At 40.6% G+C, this 12,173-nt stretch overlaps 1 protein-coding gene across 1 annotated transcript; it reads right to left on the reverse strand.

Annotated features, from left to right (window-relative positions):
• Positions 1 to 8,856: 8,856 nt before the first annotated feature.
• LOC129367418 (cholecystokinin-like) lies at positions 8,857 to 11,793 on the reverse strand. Its single transcript, XM_055041808.1, has 4 exons — positions 11,732 to 11,793; positions 10,202 to 10,281; positions 9,747 to 9,930; positions 8,857 to 9,289 (listed from the first exon to the last, which is right to left on the reverse strand). The coding sequence occupies exons 2-4, from the start codon at positions 10,277 to 10,279 to the stop codon at positions 9,159 to 9,161; spliced, it is 393 nt and encodes a 130-aa protein (XP_054897783.1). The 5' UTR covers positions 10,280 to 10,281; positions 11,732 to 11,793; the 3' UTR covers positions 8,857 to 9,158.
• Between the last annotated feature and the right edge of the window lie 380 nt (positions 11,794 to 12,173).

A 12,173-nucleotide genomic window follows, 5' to 3' on the forward strand; every position in this document is an offset into this window, starting at 1 on the left:
ATTCTGTTTCAGTCCGCACTGCCACTTTCTGCATACATTTCTCAACAATCTCCATAACTCGTAAGCACACCCAGTCATATTTTTAGATCATTACCTCTGAGCCAGTTAAGACAAATAATTAGCAACTCTTAGCTAATCGCTTCATAAGTCAGAATATCCCAGCATAGCCATACTCTCACCTGTGCCAAATGTCTGTTATTTCTTATAATATTAAAATTGTAGAAATAATCAAAATAACTTCCAATCTGATCCGGGTAGTTTTCTCTCATTTAAGACATTTAGTGAATTAATTAAAGTGTTAGAATGGGAGGAGTACATTGTTTGTTATAAAGTATACCTCTGACTTATCTGTTGCACTTTGACCTCTGGCATGCAGTACCTGATCTGAGAGCTTCCTGGCAAGCTGCCATTAAATCTCATTGGTCACAAGGTAAACGAGTAGCTGCTACTTTCATTGTTTCTACATCCTGAACAGAAGGAGCTGTTCTTGATGTTTCTGTGGTAAAACCTGAAGGATCTTTTAGTCATCCGTTTGTTTGTTTTTTTTCTTTGCCACACCACTAACTTGTCATAAACAAGCAAAATGCTGATTTGAATGTTACACCTCAAATTTTCTTCAAACCGGGATTTGTGTCTTAATACTTTTAACACTAGGGTTTAAGATCAATTGTATTTTTTTGTTTTGTCGTGTTTTTTTTTTTGTTTTTTAACACGTTGAATGTTTAGCAAGGTGTATCTCTAATGATGATACCATTTCAAATTAATGAATATGCTGATGTGTGGATGTCTATTTTCATGTGCTACAGAAGAGCGAGATGACAATGTTGCTTATTGTGTTAAAAATAAAGAAGTTAAAAGATTCGAGTGCGTAACTGAGTTTGTTTTTGGTCGTTGAAATTTTCACTGAAATAACATGAAAAGATCAGCACACTTATTTTAAATGACACCATAAATGGATTACAATGTAAAACTGTTAAATTGGCCTTTTTCTTTCATGTATTCGCTACAATTATTGGCACGACTGGGACTCCTTTTGTAAAATGAGCGTTATGAAACCTTGGTGGACTCACGATCGCACTCTGAAGTTCTCTGAGAAAATTATTTTCCGATAAACATCAAGTGATGTCCTTTTTAGTTGAATGACGTGTTCTTGTGTCTTTCCCATATTGCACATGAAAATATGAATACTGTATTGTAACGTTCTTTCCTCATGACACCATCTTAAGTACACCAGACCATTTTGTGACCCGACTGCCTACTACTGAATAGTGTGAAGCTTTTGCTAAATGGTGAGAGGCTGTTGCTAATCATGACGCCATTGATGATTATTTATGTTTTCATATTGTGACGCTTTGCAGAATACTGCGATGCTGTTACTGAATAGTGTGATGCTATTTAGTCAGACGCAAGACACTATTGCTAAATATTGAGATGTTGTTGCCACAAACACATTGTTGACAAACGTATTTGCGATTATTTCTTTAAATTGCATAGCCATTGCCAATTAACATGACTTCCTTGCCAAATAGTGACCTGTCAGCGAACGCATTCCCATTTATTCATTTTTAAGATTTTTTTTTAATCGCTATGAGCTTTAATCTGCTGAATATTGCAGCACTGTTGCCAAATAGTGGCACGTAGTAGCATCTACCATCCGATGAGACCCCGGTTGATCCACCTCTGGACATGGATAAGCGATTTCTGGACATCTGTGTGAAGTTAAAGCAAACAGGTTGTGTGCTGTGAACTGAACGTATTGCGACTCCAAACGAAATGCCCCGGCTGCTTTTTTTCACACCAAAAACGGTGAGAGATCCAGACATTCAATAAAATGCTCCAGAAAAATTCCAACTTTTGAAGAGGAGATATTTTAATATTTTCAGCAGTTTGATACAATTGTCCTTTATGTGTGGAAATCATACAAACCATGCACTGTCCTCAGTAGTAGCACTTGATCTGTATTTGACTAGATGACTCCTCAAAGAGCTCTACTGATGTAAAACATGATGGAGCTTCTGCCTTTAATGAAATGATTTAATTGGGGAAAAACGCTGCTTTCCATTTTTTATATCTGTCATTATCTGATTCATTCAGCAGGTTGTCGATTGATGCTAAGCTCAGTACAATATTCTACATCAAGTTTGTTGTAAAAACTGAAAATCACAATGTGGTGCTGTGACAGGGTCGGCGGAGAAGAGGCCATCTTTCTCTGCATAACTTTCTCCATCCAGCCGTCTAATTCTTTTTCTTGCGGGGGAAGTGCTGAGTCATGGTCCAGAAGACCAAGGGAGGAAGGACTGGAAGAGATCAAACACATTGAGTGAGGAGGATTCATCCTGTATCTTCTACATTGCTGATGATGTTTTCATTTCTGTCCTTAAACTTTCTGCAAGAGCAGTGAGCTCAGCAGACCTAAAGAGGGAAGTGGAGATGAGGGAGGAGAGGATGCAGGGGAGGAGGTTTGGTAAGAAAGAAGTGGAGGAGACGAGAAGGAGGCAGGAAGGAGGTGGGACACGGGCTCAGCGTGAACGACAGTGGAATGCTGATGGAAAAGAATAACCGGACGATGAGAGAAAGATAAATGGCTGAAGGGAAAGATGTTAATAACCCCAGCTTCTCGTTGTTGCCTCCAAAACCCAGAGAACTCACTTTGCCTGCGAACGAGTCTGTCCAGGAACGACTGTTTTGTTTGATGTTGTGGAGCATGTAAACGGCTGTTGAGGGGATAGACGGGGCCATGGTAGCGGTGCAGGACTGACTGTGGCTCTAGAGCCAAGCGGACCTGGCGCCTCTGGCTGGGCGGCGGAGCATGGAGGCTGTTCAAGTGAGGCGTATTCTCAGCTCTCTGGGAGAAGAAAGGAAGACGTATGGAAAATCCTTTGGAATTGAATTCAACTTGATGCTGATTTTCATGTCATTCTTTCTTGTCGGCCTGTATAGTTAGTGTGTTGAAGTACTCTATGACAAAAAACAACAAAAAATTAAAAAATCTCCCTTTTTGTGACTTATGGTGTCAATGTGTGTGTGTGTGTCTTACCACTGACTGTGGAGGCAGACTCAGGGAGCCACTGGACAAAGCAGCCAGGATAACACACACATAGATACCTACATTCATGACTGGAGACAAAGACAATAGAAAAGAGACCATGAACGCCACACAGTTAAATGATCAAAACCTTTTGCTTCTATTAGGAAGAAACCTGCAGACAATTTAAGTTAAAAAATATCAAACACAGTTTTATAGTTTCTGAAGAACATCGCTGGGGGAAGAGATCAAGGTTTGATGAAAATACGGCAAACATTTTATACACTCTGGTTGAAAGAGTGATGGAACATTTTACTGTTTAACACACACACACACACACACCCCCACGCGCACACACACACACACCACACACACACACACACACACACACACACACTCTGATTGTGTCAGCGATGAATAAATCTCAAAGGAAATATGTTAATTATCTCCACATCTTAATTTGGTTCTGCGTTTTGCTTTTTGGGTTCAGATTATATTAAAATGATCTCACTGAGGGACTGAATCACATTTGTTTTTCCTCATCTATAATTTCCTCTTTTAAGAAAATTTCCACTAACAAACGACATCAATGAAATATTTCCTCCCAGTCAGAATATCACTGATAGATTATATTCTGAAATGCAATATTACATTTGGGAGGCTGATTTTGCTCATTTTTCACCCTGGTGAGTAATCTTCATTAGACGCGATGAACGATGTTCGGTATTAGAAAACTCAATTAGATAAAAACAACACCAACTGCTTGGAGGCTTTCAATTTGCAGTAATTGGAAAATCCCACTGTCTCTGTTTGCATCTGGGCTGCGATTGCAGCTCCGCGCTCTGCAGACTTCTGTTCACTGTTACTGAACGTGTAACAGTGAACAGGAAACAAATGTCCATTTCAATAATTTTATAAAAAGAGGCACAGTGGTGCTGTTAGTAGTGTTACGGCCCTGGGTGTTTATGGGCTGGGTTGCAGGTGTCTTGTTGTCTGTCTGTGAGCTCCTCCCCTTCTCAGGTGCTGCTGACTTGTTAATGTCATTCCTTCATTAAAAAACTTACCTGAACTGTTGCTTTGATTTCTTTTTTGCATGTTTGAGAAATCTTGTAATTTCCTGTGGTAACCATTCAGCTGTGTAAAACACCTGGGTGGACCTAGCTCCGCCTACAAGGCACCATCCCTCCTTGGAGTTTCTTCTTTCAAGCTTCGAAGCTCACAGAGCAGTTCCTTCAGACTAGCCAGCAGCAATTAGCAAACACCTGGTGGAACGAGCTACTTCTCAGTTCGATGCTGGTTAAAATCTTTGTTAAAGGTTTTATTGGCTCTAGTGGCCTTTATGTGATAGTTAATTGCCAGGAAATTTGGTAATGAGAGATGGGGAAGACATGCAGCAAAGGTCGCCAGGCCAGGAATCGAACTTGTGACAGCCGCGTAACCCCTGCACCACCACAGCACACCAACTTTGTTAAAGGTTAGTAGAGGACCCATGTTGTGATGACTTCCTGAAAACACAATTTAAAAAACAAATTGCTATAAAATGGTGCTATGTGCCAGGAAAGCACATAATATTTCCCCTTTAATTGTTTAATAAAGACTTTAAAACCTAGGGGAGAAAACAAACTGACTTTAGGCGTCTTTTTTAGAACTTTACACCAAGAGTTTTAAGTAGATCTTCTTTTCACAAAAACAAACAGTTAAATGACTAAATGCATGAATGATGTGAATTTCTTACCTGCAGTTGTTGGTAAACTAGAAGAGGATCAGATGATGCGGAGTTTTGCTTCAATGCTGAGGTTGAGAGAATGCGAGGGAGAGTATGGCACGTAATATACAGACTCAGTGGGAGGAGCCTGTGTTTGTGGGAGGAGCCTGTGGAAAGCACAGAAACTAACTTACTGAGAGTTGACCAATACATTAAAAAAAATCTGAACATACAGAATTAAATGATTTTGTTTACAATATAATCAGCACACCATGAGATGTATAGCCCTTACATAACTTGATCTCAACATCTCTGAAAACCAAACTGGAGCGAGACAGAAAAAAACTGTAATGGAAGAACAAATAACCAGCCTTATTTATATCAACCTATGGAGAGAGAAAAGTCCTGTGGAACATCTTGATGTCTAAGTTAGTTTCCTAGAATCAGCCTTATCAGTTTGGATACAGTCTGTTATTCTGTTTCAATCCACTCTGCCACTTTCTGCCTACATTTCTTGGAATCAACTCACAAACAATTCCATGCAATCTGCATAACTCGTAACCAAACTCGGACGACCACAAAGTTGTTACATCCTCTATAGTGTGACCTTAAAGTGCAACTAGGAAAAAAAAGAATTTGACAGCAGATCTCATTAGGGATGTGCAGAAGTGCACTGCATTCACCACAGAAAAACACAGGCACCTTATCTCATAATTACGAGATGCCTGGAAAGTTGCCATTGAATGCCACTTCCTGCCATTTTGTGTCACTCTGGTGGCCAGGGTCTTCAATAGAGAGCCAGTGTGTTTATTAAGTGATTGATTTTCATTTTCTGATTGTATGTACATTAATCAACAACGCAATATAAACTAACTGTTTGTGGGAGACTAATGGGCCTACTTTAATTTCCACAGTCCATGAGAGAGGCGAGTGCGATCTGATTCTTGGCCAAAAGTCATCTTAAACTCCTTAACAAGTTCCCGAAATGCGCAGACAAAATGTAGGTGTTTGGCAAAGCGGGACATTAAAGTCGTACCCGCCAAAAGTCAGAGTAAATAAGAAATGTTAGCGTACAGTAGGATCCCCCCACTGTGACCTGCTTCATCACTAAAGCTCTCAGTTGACCTCACAGCAGGGAGGGGATCCGAAAGGAGCAACGGGGACATCTGCTGGACCAGGAGGAGAAGTGTTGGTACGTTTTGAATGGTTGTGTTTTGTTGATTGATGAGGTTTCTGACAGCATCATGGGTTTGAGTGAAAGACTGTTGCTCTGAAGAGAGCCCAAGTGTCTGGTGTTCTGTCATGATGGTGTTTCGCTCTCTGACCCACGTGAATCGACGCTTTCAGGAGACGAGAAAAAATAAAAGATCAACTGAGATCTGAAACTGAGACGAGACAGAGTTGAATCGGTCCTTGTGTCCTTCAAATGTGCGTTCATGATGAAGGATTCGACCGCGTCCCAAAACTCTCCGCATCTGTCTTAAGCCCCGCCCTTTTTGGTCCCATTTCCACACTTGTATCCAGGTGGACTTCAGCAAGTATGTTACCCAAAATTCATTGCTGCATGTGATATTTTCAATAAAAAGATGGAAACATGGCAATGTTCACAGAGGAATCTGTATGTCAAAAAAAATCAGTTTTAAAACATAAGGTATTGAGATAATTGTCATTTCACTCTATTTTATATTTACAAATACTAGTTTGCTCTGTATTCAACAAGTCATAACAAAACACATTTGTTCACCTAAATAGCTCCTGCAGTGATTTTGAAAAGCAACAATACTTCTACTGTGAATTTAAAAAACATTTCTTGTTGCAATTGTGTTTTTTAAAAGTAGAAATGCCTCAATAGTGACTGATCCGCCATTTTTGACGTCAAAGTTGTTGCACTGTCCCAATTCTCACATTGCTGCATTGTAACCTGACACTTGAATCCTTCAGTTCATTTCGATTGAGTTTGCACTTCATGTTGGGGCTTATAGTCCAGAGTATTGGGACCGGCCGGAGCTAACAATCAGGTATCTGAGATCGTTCAGCCAGCTCTTCTTGTCCCACCTGCTGATGATCCTGAGGGAAGGCAGGTGTTCCCAAGGACACCCGCAGGTGTCCACCCAGGTGCTCCATGGCGCCCTCATGCGGTTCCTGAAAAAGCAACACCACTAAAGGAACACAGACACAATAAACCACATTCCTGAGAGTTTTAAAGTTCACATTCTGAAGCTTGGTGGATTCTTTTATTAAAAGAATGACATTGTTGAACAATGTGGTGACATTTTCTAATTTCACATTACAGAAGAAATCCGATGTGTGGCGCTCTTATTTTATCTTTGAACAGAACCATCTGCTGCATCGACTCTTTTCAGCAGTGCAGTAGTGAACAGTGACGTATTTCCCAGGGAGAGTCAGCCACAAGTTTAAAGATGAGTTGACAGCTCAGTTTGTGTTCACACTAATTCATAATTCAGCTCTTGTCTTACAAAGTTCTGGTTTAAACCATTTAATGCTCACAGACAAACTGTATGTGTGTGTTTCTGGCTACATGCGGTCTTAGATATCAGCCTTGATACAAAACATTGCATCTGCATTTCTTGCTGACGTCAGAGGATGGATGAGCTCCATTAAGACGTACATTGAATAAAAACAGAAAGCAGAAACTGAGACGGAGGAATGACTCTTCCCTTCCAAGTCATAGCCACTGTTATTGGACAACTAATTTATGATGTGTGTCATTCTGGGCATATTATTACTCTGATAAAAGAGGACCTATTAGGTTGGTGCCTCTCAATTTCTATCATGATTAATGAGAACATCAATGCCTTTTTTCATAAACTGGACAATTACTTATTCTGTAGGTAATAACTCCATTTGAATTTCCTCACAATTTAGGAAATGCTTTGACCTTTTTGTGGTTGTTTCTGAGGGGTGGGGCTTACTGTTGGAGGACACAGAGTTGTGACTTCTTGAACTTCGCTGGTGCAACGCGTGATCAATTTGAGATGGAGGAATGCTGCCCCACCCACATCCCTTATCCAGTAACACACTGGATTAAGGTCCAGTTTAAAACTGGAGAAACTCAGATGTGTGATGAGAGGCTCAGGAAATACATTCTTATCAGACTTGGAAATCTTTTCGTCTTTTCTTTAGTGAACCATCAAGAATAATTGGTTTCTACTAATACTGGTTGATCTGGTATCGTACATATCGTACATATATATATATATATATATATATATATATATATATATATATATATATATAGTATTGCACAGTCTTTAAATGACAGTGAGGGCTATGCTTGTTTGTATTATGAGATGGGTTTTTTGGTGGGATTTTTTTTTTCTCATTGGTAACTTTGGTACGTTTGTTTATTTGTAATGAAAACGCTTCAATAAATAGCTTTGACACTAACAAGTCAGTGGAAACATGTTGATTACAGAAACTTCCCCAAGAGAAACACTTTCATCATCGGCTGCAGAGACAATATGCAGCTGATGATGAAGCTGCTGATGAAGAGCCGACATCCTGAAAACTTCGGAAGCAAACTCTGGTCTTTTCACTCCGTCCTCCCAGATTCGGCCTCCGGAGGGCGGACCGGAGATGTTCCCTTTTCAGCCGCTGTGCGTCATTCAGAGTGACGCCTCGCTCCGGTGCAGATGGTGGGGCATGAAAAGATGTTCTCACTGGACATCTGTGTGAAGCCGAAGCAAACTGAGGCTGAAAGCGCTACGACTCCAAACAAAACGCCTAAGCTCCTTCTTCTTGCTTTTTTTGTTTTTGATGACACCAAAGAGATTCAGTAAAATGCTCCAGACATATTCCAGCACTTCAGCTGAATTGAGCTATTTTAATATTACTTTGACGCAACAGTTGAAATGGACAACTTTTCACAAACGTGTTAAGCAAAATTGAGCTGACATTTAAATAACTTCATCAGTAAATACCCATACTCCTGTGTGACCCAGCACCATTTTGAGCGGTTTTATGCAATTATGCTTTTATTCTGTGTGGAACTCATGTGAACTCTCCACTGTCCTAAATACCACAGCAACTTCATCCATATTTGGTAAACGTTGAAATGAAACACACAGGAAACACCACGAAGCAAAAGAAAAAAAAACAGCAGAACTGATTTAAGACATGATGGAGCTTCTCTCTCTTTAATGAAATGATTTATTTTAAAGAGCAAATGAAGTAATCAGATGGAAAACGGCTGATTTCTCGATGTCTCTTATCTGAATTAAAATATATATTACTTTCCCATTTATTAAGTAAGTTTTGTCGGTTTTATGCTGAACTCAATACAGGATTCTTATTTGAGTGTGTTTAGTAAAAACTAAAATAAATAAATTGTAACGTGTCTCTGCTGGTTTAACTGGGGGTCGATGGGGGGCCGAGACCGGGGCCGGGTGGTGAAAGCCAGCTGTGGCTTCAGGGGGAGTATTCATACTCTTCTGCACTGCGTCTTCCAAAGTCCATCCAGCCGAGGTAATCTCTGTCCTCTATCCTGTGGCTGGGGGCCGCTCTGCTGCTGAGGGAGGATCTGATCTGGAAGGCAGAACCTGCAAGAAATCAAACACACTGAGTGATGAAGACTGAGGTTTTTTATGACATCCTTTATTTTCTACTTTGCTCTTAATGATGGTATGAACCGCTGAGAAGGAGCAATTTAACCTGTTTTGACTCGTTCTGCTTCTATTTCTGCCCTTTTGCTTTCTGCAAGAGCAATGAGCTCAGCAGACCTAAAGAGGGAAGCTGAGACAGGGCGACGAAGGATGAGATGATGGAGGGAGGAGGTTTGGTTAGCAAGCAGTGGAGGAAACGGGGAGGAGGCAGAAAGGAGGTGGGACACGGCAGATGGTGGGACACGGGCTCAGCGTGAACGACGGTGGACTGCAGACGGACGGATGCAGGGAAGAAAAAGAATAACTGGACGAAGAAAGAAAGATAAATGACTGAAGGGAAGGACGTTAATAACCCCAGCTTCTCGTTGTTGCCTCCGTAGCCCAGAGCACTCACCTTTCCTGGGGATGAGTCTGGCCAGGAGCCGGCTCAGGCTGTTGGGAGCCTCTGCGTTCTCACGGAGCTGGCTGTAGTGGGCGAACCGGTCTGATGGTGGCGCTGGAGCCGAGCGGACCTGGCGTGTTCGGCTGGACGACGGAGCATGGAGGCTGTTTGTTAAGTGAGCCGGACTCTCAGCTCTCTGGGAGAAGAAAGGAAGACGTTTGGAAATTCCTTTTGAATTTAATTCAACTAGGAAAAAAAGTAGATGATGATTTTCTTCAAATGGGCCACTTTTAAAGCATGGAAGTAAACATATGTAATGTCTCTCATATTAACCGCTTTAACTTTTATGTGACTTATGGTGTCAATGTGTGTGTGTGTGTGTGTGTGTGTGTGTGTGTGTGTGTGTGTGTGTGTGTGTGTGTGTGTGTGTGTGTGTGTGTGTGTGTGTGTGTGTGTGTGTGTCTTACCACTGACTGTGGAGGCAGACTCAGGGAGCCACTGGACAAAGCAGCCAGGATAACACACACATAGATACCTACATTCATGACTGGAGACAAAGACGTTAGAAAAGAGACCATGAACGCCACACAGTCAAATGATCAAAACCTTTTGCTTCTATTAGGAAGAAACCTGCAGACAATTTAAGTTAAAAATATCAAACACAGTTTCATAGTTTCTGAAGAACATCGCTGGGGGAAGAGATCAAGGTTTGATGAAAATACGGCAAACATTTTATACACTCTGGTTGAAAGAGTGATGGAACATTTTACTATTTAACACACACACACACACAGTCTGATTGTGTCAGCGATGAATAAATCTCAAAGGAAATATGTTAATTATCTCCACATCTTAATTTGGTTCTGCGTTTTGCTTTTTGGGTTCAGATTATATTAAAATGAACTCACTGAGGGACTGAATCACATTTGTTTTTCCTCATCTATAATTTCTTATTTTAAGAAAATTTCCACTAACAAACGACATCAATGAAATATTTCCTCCCAGTCAGAATATCACTGATAGATTATCATTCTGAAACGCAATATTACATTTGGGAGGCTGATTTTGCTCATTTTTCACCCTGGTGAATAATCTTCATTAGACATGATGAACGATGTTCGGTATTAGAAAACTCTTCCAGAAGAAAAGCCCAATTAGATAAAAACAACAGCTTGGAGGCTTTCAATCTGCAGTAATTGGAAAATCCCACTGTCTCTGTTTGCATCTGGGCTGCGATTGCAGCTCTGCGCTCTGCAGACTTCTGTTCACTGTTACTGAACGTGTAACAGTGAACAGGAAACAAATGTCCATTTCAATAATTTTATAGAAAGAGGCACAGTGGTGCTGTAAGTAGTCATTCTTTCCATGCTAATATAAATCCTGATTGCAGCTGGTCGTCTTTCATTCATTATTCATGGAGCTGATGATGATGATCTGCTGGGGGTGAAACCCTTTTTCACAACTCTGCATCGCACATTTTACAATCTGCTTAGCTTTCAAAGAAAAGCTCTGCTTTTTATTTTTGTTTATGTGCCCTAGCATTTATTAGATCACTACTGAAATGCAATATATGTATATATTAAATAAAATAAATAAAATTCAAGGTGAAAGCAAACTTTTCTCCACTGAAATTCCAAAAAAAATTCAGAAAGTTTGATATATTTGACCGTTAACCAACTTTCAAATCATGTTTTGTATGTAAAAGTGGCAAATTTATTTTCACCATTATTTTTTTAGCAATAAGCATCTGACTATTAATACTCCTCCTCACTTCCTGTAATTCAAATATTTATAATCATTTATGATCTACCTCGTTGAGTTCTTCATATAGTCATTTACTAAAAACATTAAAATTGGGGGGAGGAGAGAAGCAAAATAACTCTTGCCCTCTTTTAAAAATACTTCACCACTTTAAGGGGTTTGTAACTTTAAGCACTTATCTTTTTGCAAAATACACAAAGTCGAGTGACAAAAAACCCCCCCCGTTTATTTCTTACCTCCAGTTGTTGGCAAACCAGGAGACGAGGATCTGAAGAGGCAGAGTTTTGCTCCAGAGCTCAGGCTGAGAGAATATGGGAGAGAGGGAGGGGATGCTGTACTTTATACAGACTCAGAGGAAATGGGAGGAGCCTGAACAGGTGGGAGGAGCCTGTGGATGGCGCAGAAACTGACAGCACTGACGCCACTGAACACGCAACCGTGCAGGCATACCGCGGACAGACACCAACACCGAGACAGATAGTTTCAGCAGTGGCAGCTCTGATGGTGATGGCTGCGCCTGACTCACCTGGGTTACAGGGAACAACACAGAGAATGAGTTTATTGACACAATCAGACAACTCAAGTGGAGACAAGCTAAAAAGCTCTATTTAATGTGAACTACAATAGACTGCAATTGAAGCGATTCATCGTGCAGCTCCAAGCGAAATCACTCTTGCT

Source organism: Poeciliopsis prolifica, unplaced genomic scaffold (assembly GCF_027474105.1).
Source record: "Poeciliopsis prolifica strain line A6 unplaced genomic scaffold, Auburn_PproV2 SCAFFOLD017, whole genome shotgun sequence".
Classification (NCBI taxonomy): Eukaryota; Metazoa; Chordata; class Actinopteri; order Cyprinodontiformes; family Poeciliidae; genus Poeciliopsis; species Poeciliopsis prolifica.

What these genes read in the sequence shown, in the direction of transcription:
- LOC129367418 (XM_055041808.1), bottom strand. Translation starts at nt 10,279, where the DNA reads ATGAATGTAGGTATCTATGTGTGTGTTATCCTGGCTGCTTTGTCCAGT. An exon ending in GTCTGCCTCCACAGTCAGTG is followed by an intron (nt 9,931 to 10,201) that starts GTAAGACACACA and finishes TTCTTCTCCCAG; the next exon opens with AGAGCTGAGAGTCCGGCTCA. An exon ending in CAGACTCATCCCCAGGAAAG is followed by an intron (nt 9,290 to 9,746) that starts GTGAGTGCTCTG and finishes GATTTCTTGCAG; the next exon opens with GTTCTGCCTTCCAGATCAGA.